General features: G+C 45.8%; 1 protein-coding gene and 1 pseudogene across 2 annotated transcripts; both read right to left on the bottom strand.

Annotated features, from left to right (window-relative positions):
• Positions 1-9,621, bottom strand: part of LOC114797563 (transmembrane protein KIAA1109 homolog) — a 32,076-nt pseudogene extending 22,455 nt beyond the window's left edge.
• A 232-nt stretch (positions 9,622-9,853) lies between these two features.
• Positions 9,854-18,095, bottom strand: LOC114789063 (guanine nucleotide exchange C9orf72-like). Of its 2 annotated transcripts, none has more exons than XM_028978132.1 (10): positions 17,936-18,095; positions 17,102-17,686; positions 16,439-16,534; positions 16,255-16,319; positions 16,108-16,180; positions 11,959-12,075; positions 11,635-11,870; positions 10,736-10,793; positions 10,556-10,665; positions 9,854-10,470 (listed from the first exon to the last, which is right to left on the bottom strand). In XM_028978132.1, the coding sequence occupies exons 2-10, from the start codon at positions 17,555-17,557 to the stop codon at positions 10,284-10,286; spliced, it is 1,398 nt and encodes a 465-aa protein (XP_028833965.1). In that variant the 5' UTR covers positions 17,558-17,686; positions 17,936-18,095; the 3' UTR covers positions 9,854-10,283. The 2 variants fall into 2 exon arrangements, 1 of the variants encoding a protein (XP_028833965.1); XR_003749614.1 differs by having other exon boundaries at positions 10,439-10,470; positions 11,661-11,870.
• Between the last annotated feature and the right edge of the window lie 760 nt (positions 18,096-18,855).

Here is an 18,855-nt window from a genome sequence, read left to right as displayed (position 1 = left end):
CAGAACGCAGGCGTAACGTGAGTGTCCATGTGCATGAAGAAGGAACCACAAAAAAAAAAAATTACATTTACCACAAAACGGTTAAAACTAAGCTGAACTTGAACGACAGCATTTCTTCCTCCAAGTTCGCACAGCCTGAGCCCGAGTAAAATGGACCAATCACATTCCGGCGTAGATCATCAGCTGTAATTTACTTTACGCGGCTAAGAAAGCTCTGGAATATGGAAGCAAAGATTCTAGACCTGCGCTAGTATTAGATGTTGTAGTTGTAAATGTAGAAAAAAAAAAAAAACCTTTATTGTGCAGTCTTACTATGTACATCATTACACATTCATGTGTCAATCAAATTTCAATTAATTTTCCAGAACTGTATATGATTATTTCGTATTCCAAAACTTTTCAAGAAAAAAAAATTATCTTTTTTCCCCCGAGCGTAGGAACCCCGTGTTTAGTCAGTATGTGTGCCAGTGCGTTAATGTGGGCGTACTCACCCTCAGGCAGAAGCGAGTGTTGCATGTGGCCGGCACAAACTCATTAAATGGTAACGTGAAATCGATGTTAAGCGTCTCTCCGCACGCAGCAAGATACACTGCACACGAGAGGAAAAAAGGTTGGAAAAAAGGGAAATAAAGGGTTTGGGATGCATTCTAATTTCCCCATAGGCTGACGGTCAAGCAGTCATGCACTACAAAACCAGTCAATATTTAACACATTTAATGAAGCATTGCCAATGAATCAATTACCACTCATTCTTATGAGGAAAAGAAAATGAAATTTGTGTGAAGCAATCATTTTTTATGTATGCATATTTATGTGCATCAGCCATTAACACAATTTCACAGTAAATTCCAAATTGGTTTGAATAAACATAGCATTTCAGGAATAGACATATCTGTTGTATAAATTGGTACAAACATTTATACTATATTTATTCAGAACCGATCATAGAGTCACGTTACACCAAACAGAATCCTCTACGGGTTCTGCTTGTTAAACCTCTATATGACACATTTAACTAATGAGCCATTACCATTCAGGTTTATATGAATACAGACCATGATTCTAAACAGGTTAGAGGTCTCTGCAATGCTTCTTGTGCAAAGTAAAATATGGTTAGGACTGAGGAAGTAGGGCCGAAATAAGCAGTTAAGTAACTCAAATGATTCGAACACAAAAAATATTTTACATTTACATTTACAGCATTTACCAGACGCCCTTATCCAGAGCGCCTTACAAATCAGTAGTTGGCCACGCGGACAGTCCCCCCCTGGAGACACTCAGGGTTAAGTGTCCTGCTCAGGGACACGTTGGTTGTAAGTGGGGTTTAAACCTGGGCCTTCTGGTTCACAGGCGAGTGCGTTACCCACTAGGCTACTACCTCCCCTCACCCAATTTTAGGTAAATTCTTTGCCTCAAGGCTTCGTTTAATTAGTCACCAAAGTCACCATCTATAATAGTACCACTCCCGCTTTGTAGAGTACTGCGCAGCACCGATATCATTGTTTTCCACAGACTGTTTGAACTGAAGTTTTACGGCGGCGTGATCTATTTTATTCTCTATGGCAATGGCGGAAAATTAAGACATCAGTGCACCTGAAACGAACGCATCCTCACGTGAACGGCACTTCTCCAAGCGGACTCGGAGCTTCTACAAGGTATCGTATTTTTATGATTGCTAACCGATCTATAAAGCAGCAGATATTCAGCATCGTTTGTGTGGGTCTTTACGTTACTTTTAAACGAAGACGCATGGCTGCCAGATATGCAAAGTTTCCCAGAAGATCCTGGGCCGTTCCACATGTTGATGTCTGCAAATTGTATAAATATCCCGAAAACTAGACCAAGCAAACAAGAGCATGCATTCAAGACATTAGCGTTTGCATCATGCGCTCACATGACAGAAAAGAGAAAGAGCGTGTATGTGCGGATCACTGCGTGTTTCCGATTCCCTAGACAAAGAGCCAATCAGATGTCAGTGTGGGCGGGCTTTTATTTAACTCCTCGAGGAAGTTGTGATAACTAACTTCAAAAAACAATAACAGTTAATCAGTACAGTGGAGCATAATGAGCCTGAATTTCACAAGTTTTTCAGAAGGCTGAAAAATATTATTTAAAATTTTGTTGTGTTTTAAACATTGGAAACTATGCACTGAAATTGTAGAGGCAAAATATTCAGAAACATTAATTTTCTTTTGGTATTGAAACGGTGTTTGAAATTCAAAGGTTGATTTTTTTTTTACGTTAACCTATGTTTATGAAGTTGTATTTCATAGTTTTATTATATCACATGACATTTATGATATACATCATAAATGTTTCACAGAAAGTTTGATTAAATGGGCTTAGTTCTAGAGCCAATAAGCCACAGGTTTTAAGCTTTGATCTAATGAAAGTGTTTGGATAAAAGTTTGAATAAAAACCTTTTTGGAAAAAAAAAAAATGAATAAAAACCTTTTTTGTGAGGAATAACCGCAAATTGCTTGCTCATTTTAAGATGCCTTTCATGTTGCTTAACACACTATTAATGAGTAAAAAAAAAAAAGGACTCGTTGTAGCTTGTTAGTCATGAATCTGCTTCATAGGGATCTCATTTTTTTGTGAAACACAAAACACCAAGGCCAGGGCAAGCGTTCCAACAGGAAACGCTAGCAATGTGTTCTTCTCACCGTTCTCCTGCTGTTTCGTGGAACAATCGATCCAGTTGTGCTGGTTGGCTGCCCAGATCATCTCAAACTGGTGGAAGAGGATCTTGAACTTCCAGGCGTACGGAACAAAGGAATAGATGTCAGGCTCACTGTCACTTGCCCAGTCCTGGATAAGATCTGCACAACACAAACATACACACGCGAAAAGCTCAGTGGGGTCATTTAAAGACCACTAAAAGGAGCTGTTAAACCAAAACCAAGAACATATAATTACAAATAGTACAAATAATAGTACATTAGTACTTGACCAATCATAATAAGGATACAAGAATGCTGGACTACTTAAGCTAAGTGAGTACACACCTGTGAAGAAGTTCTTCTGTGCATAAATGAAGTGGTAGGTGGCTTTATAAACCTCAATTTCACACTGCCACGACTGGGGCATGTTCCAGATGCGCGGGTAGCCGGCAATCACATGGAACTGTGGGGAACAGCAGCCATGTACTCGGACACCAGCAGAAACTCATGCTCATACAAGCTTACATATTCCCACTCACGGCGAGCATCTCGGCTTCCAGCAGGGTTCTGTACTGCATGCTGCTGGTCGTGTCCACATGCAGCAACTGGCCTTTAATGGTGGGGGAGTAGCCTGTCAGAGGAGAAAGAGAACGTCAACGGTTATTATTCACACACAGCAGGGCCGTGTGATCATCTTTAGCTTGAAATAGGAACAACCAGTAAGACATTGAACAGGAACGTAATACCATTCTCTCCTACAGTCATGGGGATGTTCACCTCCAGATAAGAGCCGGCACCAACATTCACATGGATGGCGTTTGTTTCCTAGGAAACAAATAATAATAATAATAATAATAATAAGAGTGCTGACATCTCAGTAAATGCTGCTTTTGTGGACCATATAAATTATCATGCAACTGTAATATTGTGCCTTAAAAGATGTTTACAGGACCTGGTTAAAATTTCTTCAAAGAAAATGTAATTCTAGTGTCTGAAATGAAATATAACAAAGGAACATATTGTTCATTTATACTGTACTGTAAGTTGCTTTCTCTGTAGGTCTCACCCAGTCATCACTGTAAATTATGTGACACAGTAACCTTAACAACACAGACAAGTTATAATTGTCATTAGAAAGACCTGGCAAATTTGCTAGAATTTGTGCAACATTTTACAGTTTTCATGGTGAAGTTGTAAAAGCTTTTTACTAATAACGCTATTTACATTTAGACAAATCTCAAAGTTCTACAAAAGTTAAATGCCTAATACCGTTGAAAGATAAAAACGGAATAAAAAGAGCAGATTGTGCAGAATGGTGATGAGTGTTGTGCTGTACTGGTGTTAAACGTGATCGCGTGTACCCTGTTCTTGGTGAACAGCAGGTCGATGGTTGCATCAGCGATGATGTTCATGCGGAGCTCGAACGCCTGAATTTGTCGGGGCTTCCCGGGCGTGGCCACCTCGCTCACTTTCATAGGCTGATAATCTGCTGGGAGGAAGAACTTCCACAGAGAGTCTCTGCAGGGAACACATACACACACATGATCCCTACAATTACACACACATATACACACACGATAACTACAATTACATTTACATATGCGCATCTTCTAAATGATGAACACATCCATTTCTATGCATCACAGCCTCCCGTTGGCATTTAAAAGGTTTATTATGGAAATTTGTTTGAATTTGATGTGTGGCACCTCTGCCTATCAGCCCAAGGTCCGTAGTTGAAATCTGTCCCCTTCCCACAGACAATGTCCAGACCCCAGCAGGGCGGCAAATCCTGTAGCTTAGTCCCTTCAGAACAAGCATCAGAGTCCTGGTCCTCTGGAACCAGCCCTACACACACACACACACACACACACACACACACACAGACACACACACATTTGGTTGACGACAAACATTTTACTGCCACTATTTCGCATTGTTGCTCTCCCTCTCAGACACACCTGGTTCATCCTGGTAGTAGTAAATGTCCACGTCGTTCGACTGCATGACCACAAACCCCTCACCCATGAGCCGGGGGGGCCTGCAGAGGAGAGGCATGGTCGTCATTACTACGCCATGAGCCAATTGCGCGTCACCACGGTCTCACTTATATAAATCTCATTTAGTCCCATTACACATGAATTACATTTCAATTAAACGCAATTATTTCCAACACTAACCCAATTAGCATTCAATTAACCCCAGACAACCAATCAAAGGTTTTTTAAAAAATGTGATCTTCACAGCATCCAGCTGAGACCAAGCCTGAGCCCAAACTAAAATGGCACATTTTTAATTACAAATGAGTGACAGGAAGTGGAAGTGTGGCCATGTGACAGATCCAAGGCTCCACTGTTACAGGACAAGCCACCCAGGCGGCGACATCTGAGGGTCTTACTCGTCGTTCTGCAGGCCCAGGTATCGTGGACTGGGCACCAGCATGACGCGGACGTTCTCCAGGGAGCCCTTCACAATGTACATGAACTGGTCCAGGTGGCTGCTGGGGGGCTTGGTGGTGTAGGTGAGGAAAGCGTCGTCGAAGTTCATACACAGCGTGTTAGGAAGGTGGTGGTTACCGAACGCCACACGGCCCTGGACGCACAGACAGAAGGCAAAAGCGAGAGAAAAGAACGACACACAGAGATCAAGGAAAAGAAGATACCAGTGCTCTTCAGACTCATTTCTCTGCATTGATGAATCGATAAACTTGCATATATTCAAAGTAGATGAGAAATTTTCAGGCCCTGTCCACATAGTAGTCAGTTTCGGTTTCCATGGATACGCAGAAAAGAGAAATTCACCATGGGACCAGTTTTAGAAAATAACCATTCTGGGTCCCGGACACAGCGTCTACGCCTGGACGCAATGCTAGATCGGATAGAAATGTTCCCGTTTGGGCCTCAGTGTGATAAGGAACCACCACTAGATAGAGCTAAAAGACTGTGTGTGTGTGTGTGTGTTTTGACACTCACAGTACTGATATTGACTTTGATGACGGGGATAAGGGACCTCCATGAGGATGATGGGTCCTGAGTCTCCGTCTTGATGTTGACACTGGACAAGACAAAACAAACCAGAGGACTTCTATTTCCAGCCAATCAACAGCTGATTGAACTGGTAGGTATCGAGCAGCCGGTCTGCCTCACCTGTCCAGGGTGTTCCCCCACTCCTCGCTACCCTTCTCCTCAGCACGGTGAGGGGGGATGATTGTGGGGTCCAGGCCGAAGGTCTCCTGCAGGCGTGCGTACAGGTCCGTCCGGTTGTACACATGGAACTCAAATCCATTCACAGTCACGTACAAGCGAGTCTCCGCCTTCGGGTCTAAAACAGGTACAAAATAAAAAGATACATACAAAACTATTTAGCCTTTACAAGCATATAAAAGGTCCACTGACAGGACGTGCCGTTTCACCGTCTGTAGCTTTAAATGCAACGTTTTAGGGGAGAGGCGGGAAATTCTCTGGGTGGAAAAAGCATGCAAAACGGGAGGAACCTGTCCCCTCATGACATCATAAGGGGACAAATTCCAGATCTGACCGCCTGAGCTGCTGCTCTCCGCCATTTCTAGCCACTGGAGGACCATAGACTGGCCTGGGGAACCGTATTAATGTTAATTCATCTCACAAAGTCACTTTTTCATGTCAGGACATCAAAGTCTATTAAACAACATTATGAATAAATCTGATGGAAGGGGAACAGCCATTAAAAGAAAGTTTGTAATGCTTTAAACTAACTGGAACAAAATCTAATAACTTTAAATTCTACATTTCTGCAGGTTGAAGAAAGCCAAATGTAAGACTTTTGAAGACCTTTTTTAAGGTAATTTTCACAGTTTACCACAAAATAAATTGACTAGGGTGACCTTTAACTCTAGAATTAAGCTATTAATTTTAGAATTTAGAATTAATTTTAATGATATTTAAGGCCTTAATGAAAATCCTATTTAATCTGCAGATTTTCAAAGGCCTTTGAGAATCCTATTTAATCTGCAGAAACCCTGTACTGTGTAACGTTAAGGTATTGTCAGGATTTTTTTGATACCGGTATCGAAAACTACATTTTGACAGTACTTTGACGCTTTTCTCTATCCACCATGATTTGAAGATGGTCAGCAGGTCAAGAATATACTCATTACAGCAACGTTGGTCAAGCAGCTAATCTGCATTTTAGTACTAATTTTTTTTTAATTCCCATCCCTAGTTATTTATTTTCTAATCCTCAACTGTACTGAACAGGTCGACTCTGAAAATGTCTGCGTCTCACCGTGTTGCTTCTGTTTAGGGTTGTACATTTTCCACCAGCGGAATATGAGCAAGCCATCTTGGATTCTGTACAAGGAACACAATTCTTATATTAAAAAAAAGCACAAAAAACAGAGCACAGCACAGCCGGCATGAGCGTAGTGTGTAAAACGTGATGTCATGTCTTGTCAACTCGAGTTACCTGATTGACATGTCCTCATTGATGTAGTAGACATCGCGGAACATGACCTTCCCCGAGAGCACAGAAAAGGAGAAAGAGCCTGCAGACACACACACACACACACACACACACACTAGTACCGGGAACAGAACGAGTCGGGAGAATCGCTGGCCACACACTCACCAATGTGGATGTAGCCATTCTTGTAGAGCCGGTTGATGATGAGCGTGAGGATGAGGCCGACGTTGCGGGAGTTGTAGTACGTCAGGTAGATGATCCATCCGCAGGACAGAATGGTCGCTATACAAACACGCACCAGGCGGAGGCTCAACGTTGCACACGTACGTACACACACACACACACAGACACACACGCTGGCGACTTCCAACACTTACCAACCAGGAGCCAGACAGAGTTGGAGTCTCGTGGGGACAGGATGTGGTCCAGGTCATTCAGGTTGGGAAAGGTTTTGTTGTTGTCCATGTTTTCTCCAAACTGTTGGAACAAAACACACACACACACAAAAACAGTCATTAATTATTAAAACTAAATTATAGTCACGTGACCTGCTTCATGCCGCCTGTACCAAAATGCCACAAATCCTCCAAATGCGGCACTCACACTAAATCTGCCCTGATCCCAGCCCAATACAATCACACCGCCCCATGGGAGCCTGTCACCACAGCAGTTCCACTTGGACTTTGGACATTTTCGGTCTTTAAAATGCTATTTGTATATGCGAGACATCGCGCCGTGGCAAGAATGATCATCCGTTTTTTTTTTTTTTTTTTTTATACAGTTATACAGTGGTTTGAGGAAAATAACTAGAAATAACTAGTCCACATGCATATGATCTGTGGAAGCATGCACGTCTAGATCAAATGAAGTGCTTATAGCCAACATGCACTTGCTCTTCCTGAAAGAGGAGTTCCATCCAACACTCTGTCTATTTGGAATGTTGTGCGTGTTTTTTTTCCCCCTCCATCTACGTGTTTACCGGAACAAGTGAAGAGCAAAACTGATCACATTCCCCTTCATGTGGCAATAACATCACATGGCTTTCACTTTCGTCCCGAGGACGGCAAGGTTCATTCTAATTCCTGAAGCATCTTCACACAGATCTCATCATATCAGCAGAAGAAAAAACATTTATAAAATCAACTACATAGCCTGACAGTACTTGAAGTATATGAAAATGTCATGAAAATTAAGATTATTTAACATCAATACAAGTTCCTCTAGCCTGTCTACGGTCCTGCAGTGGCTAGAAATGGCGACAGGTATAAAGAGTGTTTTGGTCGTTCTGCTTCACCGTTCAGAGAGCGGCAGCTCAGACGGTCGGATCTGGAATTTGTCCCCTTATGACGTCATGAGGGGAAAGGTTACCTCCCGTTTCTCATGGTTTTTCCGGTCAGAGAATTTACCGGCCCGCCCCTAAAACATGATCTCCACCGACCGTCATTCCAAACGTGTGAAGCGTTGCAGTTGCTCTGTGTTTGGATGTAAAAATGAGCACAAATGTATTTTTTAGTTCCGTCACGCGAGACTCTGAAGAACCAGCGGGTTAATTTTATTTGTTCTGGAGAAACAGCGACACGACTTCCTGTCTGCAACAAACATTGTGGTTGGTGGATGGTGTTGATGACGCCATTTCCGCGAACGCCCCCTTAACTTCTATAGGCCGCTCTCCTCCTCGTCCCGCCTCTCTCCTCCTCATTAGCATTTAAAGCTACAGACAAAGAAACGGTGCATCCTGGGAAATCCCATTGTGGGACTGGATCAAAGTGGCTATAATTCTGCACCAAGAGACTTCAGATACAGTATTAGTGGACCAACAAGACCCACATAAAAGAAAAAATTACGTCAGGGGACCTTTAATGAGGATGCAATTAAATATAAAAAGCCATTAATTCCTGAAGTTTTCCGTTCTGTTCCGAGGTCAGGTACACGACCGGGATTTACACAGAACAGGGCCTGCTGATAAGTTACGAATAACAAGCGGCACGACTGAGGTGGGTGGCGTGTCCACAAAAACGACAAACGTGACCCACGGGACAACCTGTGGTTTCGTGACTTAACCAGAAAATGTCAGATCTCGACCAAGAGCTGCTGTAACAAATCAGACTCACAACTCCAGTCGCCAGCAGGCGACCTTTGACACGGAAAACGCTTTCAGGGCCATAAAGTGACCAGTTTCTGTGGGTTCACATCTTTATATTTACCGACACTGCGGCCCAAAACGCTTCACTTGCAGGTGCATTTAGGGAGGAGGAGGACTGTATTAATGATGCCTACAAATTAATTACGCAGCTGCAGCGATTACTCCCGCAACCCGGCCCGGTCCACACCACGCCGACCCGGGTCCCGGCCGCGGCGCCGAGCGACACGAACGGAGAACCAACCTGTCGTCGCCCGTGGGGGGGAGTTACGCCGCGCCCATGGTCATTCGGAGCGCTCCGCACGGCGCGGGGAGGAGGCCATTTCTCCGGCGCCGCCGTCCGTGTTTACCTTCCTACGTGCTGGCCGCTGCGCTGCTTCCGGTTCCATTCCCGAAGGGCGGGGCGAGAGTCAACCAATGGCCGCACGGAGTCCAGAAAATAAATCTCGAGTGACGTTCCAGCCGGCCAATAGGAAGTCAGCATGTTTGACACCGTGGTTTGACGAATAGAGAACGAGCGTAAAAAGAACGCAGAACCAAGTAAACAAGCCGAACGTAAAATTTCAAACGTATAATTAAATTATTATTCATTAAAAACACACAAATACATAAATGGCAAAGACATTCATTTATTGACAGTATGGCACTAGAACAACACTTCAATGAATTCCATTTAATCAGTTTTCTCACATGCACGACTTCCCTTCTAATGTACAGTGCAAACTCACACAAACAAAGCAGAGCTCCAGCAAAGCAGGGCACTGCACGAAGCTCAATTTCACCACTTGCTACACGTCAGAAAGAAAGATCTGTGATTAATTGCACACTGGGCATCGATGGCACATATGACACACACTAAAGCAAATTCTGTAAATGTCCAAATGTCCAAAAAAGCAAGATCATTGTATCATTGTAACACTGCACAACAGGTCAAACGCAGAAACGAGGGCATTTGCAAGCTGCCAACGGCGTTTGGCGGCGGGTTTGTGTCACCAAGACGTGCAAACATCCCTCTGAAGGGCAACCAGGCCGCAGTGGTGGCATCAGAAGTTCATGAGGAGGTCACGTTCCTGCACACTGGTGTAAAACGGCCTCCCAAACACGAAGGAGTGAAGCCCCGCCCGCAGCTTCTCCGCCATCGCCATCACAATGTTGAGGTCGCCCTCCACGGTCAAGTCCAAGTCTGTCTTCAGGTTCTTGAGCGAGCGGAACGGCTTCTTGCCTTTCTGCCTGGAAGAGCATTTTAAGACTGGTGAGCTGGCGAGTTTCTAAGGCATGATCTGACGGAGGAGCGTGGGGCGACCGCGCGACTCACGTCTCGTCTTCGATGTAGCGCAGCAGGGTGACGGACTTTCTGTGGAGCAGCAGCAGGAAGTGGGACAGGTAGACGCTCCGCAGCGAGAGACCGGGCTTCAGCAGGAAGACCTGCAGCACAGACACAACCATGACGGTGGCACCGCCAACATCTGCCACACAGAGAGGAGACGCCACCCACCTCATCTATGAAAGACTTGACCAGAGTGTCCTTGTGCATCACATCCTGGAATATATTCCTGTTAAAACACACGCGCGTGCAAGAGAGGTGAACATTTGCATACTGTGGCACAATTCACTAATCTGGTAGCAGCCTAGTGGGTAACACACTTACCCGGGTTCAAATCCCGCTTACTACCATCGTGTCCCTGAGCAAGACACATAACCCTGAGTGTCTCCAGGGGGGGACTGTCCCTGTAACTACTGATTGTAAGTCGCTCTGTACAAATGCTGTAAATGTCCTCTCTTCGCTTAGAAGCATCAGTGAGAATTCATTAGGCACTTCACAGGGGGTTTAATTAACTGGCCTGAGCTTCGTCTGGCTTTTTACGAACAAAGGACAGATGCAGAGGTCAAAGGTCGCCTGACATGAAAATGTGGTGTAAAGATGGTTAAATGCAGAGGGGACATTTTTAAAGTGATTGTCATGGTGATACACAGCAGCACAGCACACGGTGAAATGTGTCCTCTGCATTTGACCCATCACCCTTGGTGAGCAGTGGGCAGCCATGACAGGCGCCGGGGAGCAGTGTGTGGGGATGTGTGCTTTGCTCAGTGGCACCTTGGTGGATCGGGATTCGAACCGGCAACCTTCTGGTTACGGGCCCACCGCCCAAAAACTGAAGTGACTACAACATCTGACCTCACGACCCCTGGATTACAAGACCAGTGCTCTGGCCACTGAGCTATGAAGCCATCGTTTTCACCGTGTCACCATGTGCTGTGCTGCAGTTTTTCACAATGCCAGTGACTTCACCTCCAAAACCCACTAATGCATGGCGCATAACAACATGGGTTTCATGCAGTACGGTTGCCAGTGTGGGAAATGTGCGTGTGTATAATTCGGGTCAGGGGGCATACAGGTCAGGGGTGAAAGAGTCGTTTGCCTGCATCAGGCTGTCAGGGGTCACGTGCTCCTCGCTGGAGGCTTTCCAGAGGGTGCCGAGTTCCGCCCGCTCGTAGCAGCGCTGGTGGTACATGTGCTCATGACACGGGGGCATCTGCTTCACCGTGTTGATGTCCACGTCGATGTGCGTGGTCGGGAACGGCGAGTACAGGACCTGCCGGTACGGGAGCACGAAGCTGCCCGTGGAGTCCTGGACGGGCACAAATTCAACGGCCGTCAACGCCAACAGGGACAACAGTGTTAGAAATGTGGGCATGTTCATGCACATTCACACACACCTTGAGCAGGCCTTGCACAAACAGGCCAGTGTCGTATTTGAAGGAGCCGTCAGCGTGGCAGAGGCGAGAACATTTCCTCTCGTCGGGGGTCAGGAAGAGGCAGAGCGTCAGAACGATCTGCAGGAATCGTCATTTTTTACCGCCATTAGCATCACCAGAACTTGACAGAATATAGTCCGTCACAACTGATCCGGTGAAAATATGACTATGAGTCTACAGGAGATCATATAGACAGAGCGAGGCAATATTTTTAAATCAATTTTACAGGGAGAAATTTTGCACTCACTCATGTTTGAAAGACACCCGCCTCTGAACCAGAGGGGCACAAAGTCCCAGGTTCGAACCCCACTTACTACCATCGTGTCCCTGAGCAAGACACTTAACCCTGAGTGTCTCCAGGGGGGACTGTCCCTGTAACTACTGATTAGGGCTGCACGATTTGGGGAAAAAGACATATTGCAATTATTGAGATCAATATTGCGATATGCGATTGCGATATGATAAATGCTTGTATATCAATGAAAAGTCGCATAGAAATTACTAATAGTGAAATGTTTAATTTCAAAGTGAAACATACAAACTACTTATAACAACTTGAAATGCCCAGTGCTTTCAAAATGCAATATTCTACAAAATTAAATAATCACAAAAAACTGTCGAACGACAAACCCTGGTAAGGCTAAACAACTGTTTTAATTATATTTGGCCATTATAAAATCCCGTATTATAGTTCTTTTTTGGAGGCTGACTTGAACACAGGGATGCATAGCTTTGCTAGCTTAGCTAAGGTTAAGGTTTGTAAACTGAGGTGAATTTCTTTAGGAAACAGTCTAAATAGTTAATGCCTACGTTTAGCCAAAACGTTGTTTGGAGGCTGACTTGAACACAGGAATGCATAGCTTCGCTAGCTTAGCCTAGATTAGCTAAGGTTAAGACTAATAAAACGGGATTTTATAACGGCCAAATATATTCAAAACAATTGTCCTGCCTTACCTATGAAAAGTAATCCCCCGGGATCTGGTTTGGAGTGTACAGCGGTTTGTACAGCCCCAAGCAGCACAAGAGTGAGGCATTTTTATGCACTTCTCTCCATAGACATGTATATACTTCACTCCACAGCAGAACCTCTCGCAATATGGCGGCGACGTTGACGTACAATGCAGCGCGTCATGCGGCGTCTAACCATATGTCTATGCGAGTCACGAATCTGAGGTCTCCATTGAACCGAATCGAAAGTCATGTGACCAAATACGTCATATTCGACTGAAGTGAGACTTCAGTCAGCTCGCAAACTTTGAGAGAATGAGTGATATGTTGCCGATTCAATCCATGTACTAATCATTTAAATCGCAGCTTTTTGCGTTCATGTAATCGCACAGACTGACATCGTGATTACAATTGCGATTAGATAAATCGTGCAGCACTACTACTGATTGTAAGTCGCTCTGGATAAGGGCGTCTGGTAAATGCTGTAAATGTAAAGTGTTACTGTATGGGAAATATGACATAATATCTTACAAACTGTCTAGGTCCTGTACAATGTAACAGGGCAGGGGTGGCCTGGTGGGTAAACAGACTAGTCAAAGGTCATGGTGTCACTGATGTGCCCTTGATCAAGGTAGTCCCCACACACTGCACCCTAGGCGCCTCTCCGGAATTTTCAGCACTAAGGGTGATGGGTTATGATTATTTTTTGCTTTTTAATATCGTTCTCTAATTCTGTATCTGAAGTCTTTTGGTGCACAATTAAAGCCACTTTGATCCAGTCCCACAATGAGATTTTCCAGGACGCGCCGTTTCACCGTCTGTAGCTTTAAATTCTAATGAGGAGGAGAGAGGCGGGACAAGGAGGAGAGCGGCCAATAGAAGTTGGGCATTCGCGGAAATGACGCAATCAACACCATCCACCAACCACAACGTTTGGTGCAGACAGGACGTCGTGTTGCGTTTTTTGACGAATAAAAGGCAGCAGGACCAGACAACATTCCTTCAGATACCTTCAACACATCGCCGAGTTCAGCCGTGGTACCTACCTGCCTCAAAGCCACCGAGATCATCCCAGTGCCAAAGAAGTCAACTGTGTCCTGCCTCAATGATTACCGGCCCATAGCACTCACACCCATCATTAGGATGGGTATTATACCCCCCACCCAACAGAGGTGGAGGCCTCAGACACAACCTATTTTGCTGCCCTTTCATCCATCTCCCCCCAAAAAAACAGGCCCAATTCACACGTCCACCAGGTTGGCCACATTTAATGACACGCTTAATGGGGGCAGGAAGAGCTGGCAGGGCGGGGCGGTCACATCTACCCACCTTCAGGAGTGAGGTGAAACCAACCTGGAGGATAACACTTACACACACACACACATGCATACACATTGCACAAACAATACAAAAATGTATAAATACATTATAATTTTTCTTCGTCTAGCACCTAACAATCTCTGAGCATGCTCTTCACTGACAAGTCTAAGCCTTATCAGGGCTCTCAGTTTGTAAACTGAATATTCTATAGAAATCGAACGAGAATTGCTGGTGTCTTCCTCTTGTAAGTCGCTTTGGATAAAAGCATCTGCTAAATAAAGTAAAAGTAAAGTAAAGGATAAATCTGTGGTCACAAGCCAACTTCCCTCAAGATTGACAACGTCCTGTGGATGCAGAATGAAACGTCTCTACGTTAAAGAAAGAAAGTCCAGTTGCCACGCCTCAACTTTCAGACGAATTCACCCGGATGACTGAGGACCTTCACAGACATCATTATGAAGTGCTTTGAGAGGCTGGTTCTGGGGCGCATGAAGACCCAACCTCCACAGAATCGGGACCCGCTTCAGTTCGCCTAGCGGCCAAACCGCTCCACAGAAGGGACGATGCAATCTCGTCTGCCCTCCACACAACCCTCTCCTACCTCAACAAAAAATGCTGTTTATCGACTTCAGCTCAGCATTCAATACTGTCATCCCTCAGAAGCTTGTAATGAAGTTAGACCTGATGGGAATAAGCTCTCCACTCTGCAGCTGGATCTTGGACTTCCTAACAGACAGGCCCCAGTCTGTGGAACAAGACCTTCAAGGTCCTCAGCCCACCGCTGTTCACTCTGCAGTGCCAACCACATCATCAACTTCACAGATGACACAACATTAACAACGATGAGTCTGCCTACAGAGTGGAGATGGTGGATTGGAGCCAGATAAACAACCTGACTCTCGATGTCACCAAGACCAAAGAGATGGTTATCAAGTTCAGGAAGAAACCGACTGTCCCCACCCCACCGCACATCGATGGTTCTGCTGTAGAGATAGTCAGCAGCGTGAAGTTCCTGGGTGTGCACATGACAGATGACCTCTCCTGGAGCCTCAACACCACCTCCACTACCAAGAAAGCCCGGCAACGTCTGCACGTCCTCAGGAAGCTGAAGAAGGCCAACCTCCCTCCTCCCATCGTTCTACCGGGGGACCACTGAGATGTTCTCTGCTGCTACATCACTGTCTGGTACGAGAACTGCACTGTCACCGAGCAGAAGGCCCTGCAGTGGACAGTGAAGACAGATCGCATCATCGGGGTTCCACTTCCACCATCTCCCAGCTCTACGAAAAACACCTCATCCGTTGAGCTCGGTACATAATGAAGGACGCTCACCACCCCTCACACGCCTGGTTCTCCATCCTACCGTCTGGGAGACGTTAGTTAGTATAGTTTAGTGTGTATTTACATATATATTTTTCTTTTATGATTGTACTATGGGGGGTCTGTGTGAAACATTATTTCAATACACGGTGTACGGTGTATACTGTTGTGCTGACAATAAACCAATCTAGAATTATGACGTCATAAGAGGACAAATTCCAGATCCGACCGTCTGAGCTGCCGCTCTCTGAACGACCAAAACACTCTTTACACCGACCGCCATTTCTAGCCACTGCAGGACTATAGGCAGGCCGGGGAACTCGTATTAATGTTTATTCATCTCACAGTCACGTTTTCATGTCAGGGGACCTTTAAATGCAGACGACACATTTCGTTGTGTCTCTGTGTGCTGTGCTATGGCGCGTATCCAATTTCAGCAGAGGTAACATTTCCAGAATCCCCGTGGTCCTCCAGTCCAGAATTACTGGTATAAGGAATCACCCAAAGCGCTTCCTCTGGTACCTTGTTTACTTTGTCAGGGTTGCTGCCAACCACCATGGAGCAGCCGCAAGTCTGCAAATGAGAACTGATGGCCCTGAAAAGCAAAGAATAAAAAGATAAAAAGAATGAAGGAGATTTTGGCGCGAACGGGCCAGTTAATAAACACACTTGTGCAGAAAATCCTCATGGCAGCTGTCACCGATGTCATCGTCGTTCAGGACGGTGTCTTTAATCTGCACCAGAACGGACAAAAACGCCCAGCATGGGTTTAATATGCAGGTTCACCAGATCTTACGCTGATGTGGGTATACTGGTGTTAAAATGGAGACCATGTGTGTGTGTGTGTACTCACGTCCACGTCCTCTGGTACACTGTGTGTCTTCATTGAGGACAGCAGGTTCATGATTGCAAGGATCTCAGATGTCAGGACAGGGATAATGTCGAAACCCTTTGGGAAAACAGAAATACCTCTAAGAAACGTTGGGTGCAGCTAACGTCCGTTTTTCCACATTTATATTATTTACTAATGGTCCCCTGACATGAAAAAGTGACTCTGTGAGATGATTGAACATTAAAACAAGTTCCCCGAGCCTGTCTATGGTCCTGCAGTGGCTAGAAATGTTTACATTTACAGCATCTACCAGACGCCCTTATCCAGAGCGACTTGCAATCAGTAGTTACAGGGACAGTCCCCCCGCGAGACTCTGAAGAACCAGCGGGTTCATTTTATTGTTTATTGAAAAAAAAATAATGACGTCCCCTCAACTTCTATTGGCCGCTCTCCTCCTCGTCCCGCCTCTCTCCTCCTGATTAGCATTTAAAGCTACAGATGGTGAAACGGCGCGTCCTGGGAAATCTCACTGTGGGACTGGATCAAAGTGGCTTTAATTCTCCACCAAGAGACTTCACATACAGAATTAGGGGACCAACAAGACCGACATAAAAGCAAAGAAATGTTAATGTCAGGGGAGGTTGAAAAATGGCCTCCTGACGAATGACCAGCATGCAGATGTACCTTCTGCATGCAGATCCGTCCCTTGCGGATGATGTGCTTGAGACGCTCCACACACACGGCGTGCAGCGGGAGGTAGAAGCTCAGCTCCTCCTGCGGCAGGATGATTGACAGCGCACACGTGTTCTTGTCGCCCTTCAGCTCGCCGTCGAAGATGAGCGACACGATGATGACGCCCTTCTCTGCCAGGACGAAGAACTTCACGTCCACCGCGCCGCTCTCGGCGCTGCGCAGGATCTCGCCGTTCAGCGTGTGGTTCGCCAGGAAGGTGACCTCGCCGTCGCTGAGCAACAGCAGCGACTCCGCCGCGTGCCGGCGCGGGGCCCAGATGTGGCGCACGCGCGGCCCCAGGATGTTGTCCCAGTAGGCGAAGGTGGCGGCCAGCAGGGGGCACGTCCCCGTCATGCTCATCGTGGTCTTCGGCACTGCAGGGGACTGGGGGGGACAGCCAGCTGACATGGCGACCGCTCTCTCACACACACACACACACACACACACACACACGGTCCCCTGTCCTGCTGCGACAAAGAGACGTCCCTTCAGATGATGGGATCACGTGGTCACACACAAAAAGGGAAGCGCCAAACCCTGCAAACGAAACGGCAAGGACGTTTAAATGCGTCGATAACAGGAAACCCCGACAATTAATATAAACGTGTCCGTGGCAGAAATAAACACCGTCTGGTGAGTAAATATAATTTAGACCACGCAAGTCTCACGATCCCAGGTACGTTCTTAACCCCCCCAAAAAGCTGATAGTTCATATTTTTTGTCTCTTCTGTTTTCCCAGTTGAGATAAAAACCAGCGCCAGTGCACAACAGATCCGAATAACCCACGTTTAGCTGAAACTGTCCCCAAACACGAGTGGGACGTGGACGTTGTTTATCCCTCGATCAGCGTCGCCTCGTCACACGGGGTCCTGTAGCGGCGGGAGCCGCCTGCGTCGCCCCGGTCCTCCGGCCGTGTTGACGGCGGACGGCGGGGAGGAGAAGAAGAGGCGCGGCCCGCGGTGGCGACGGGCGGCGCGGCGCCCCCTGCTGCTCGGCGGCGGACACTGCACGGCCCGCCGTCTCCCGACGGGGCGAAGAAGAGTTCGCGTTTTTGGAAAAAAGGTAAAATCTTAAATTCATTATTATCAGTTCAGCGCTGGGGGAAAACTACCTTTCGTGTGGAGGTGTCTCTAATACCCCAAAGGAATTCCTGTCAGACCTTAAAAGTTACTACGATACATCTATGATTATTGTACGTTATTGTAAGTTATCTATGATTTTTCTAGTGATTTTATACAATAAAGGGCAAAAGTCTGGACACCTTCTCATTCAACGTGTTTTCTTTATATTCATGACCATTTACGTTGGTAGATTCTCACTGAAGGCATCAGAACTATGAATGTGGAGTTCTGTACTTAATAAAAAAGGTGAAATAAGTGAAAACATGTTTTATATTCTAGTTTCTTTGCTCTGATTACTGCTTTGCACCCTCTTGGCATTCTATCGATGAGCTTCAAGAGGTCGTCACCTGAAATGCTTCTCCAACAGTCTTGAAGGAGTTCCCAGAGGTGTTTAGCACTTGTTGGTCCAGCTCACCCCAAACCATCTGGATTGGGTTCAGGTCCGGTGACTGTGGAGGTCAGGTCTCCACTTTTTGTTAAGTACAGAACTCCACATGTGTTCATTCATAGTTTTGATGCCTTCAGTGAGAATCTACCAACGTAAATGGTCATGAAGATAAAGAAAACACGTTGAATGAGAACTTC

The sequence above is a fragment of the Denticeps clupeoides genome, chromosome 1 (genome assembly GCF_900700375.1).
Source record: "Denticeps clupeoides chromosome 1, fDenClu1.1, whole genome shotgun sequence".
Lineage (NCBI taxonomy): Eukaryota > Metazoa > Chordata > Actinopteri > Clupeiformes > Denticipitidae > Denticeps > Denticeps clupeoides.
The sequence above is the reverse complement of the archived record's forward strand: the minus strand, read 5'-3'. Positions and strand labels throughout refer to the sequence as shown.

Bases quoted from the DNA above. Each gene is read 5' to 3' on its own strand.
- LOC114789063 (XM_028978132.1), bottom strand. From the start codon at position 17,557: ATGTCAGCTGGCTGTCCCCCCCAGTCCCCTGCAGTGCCGAAGACCACG. The intron at 11,871-11,958 runs GTGTGTGTGAAT...GTGCCCGTCCAG, and splicing joins TTGTGCAAGGCCTGCTCAAG to GACTCCACGGGCAGCTTCGT. The intron at 10,666-10,735 runs GTGGGTGGCGTC...TCTGTGCTGCAG, and splicing joins TCAAGTCTTTCATAGATGAG to GTCTTCCTGCTGAAGCCCGG.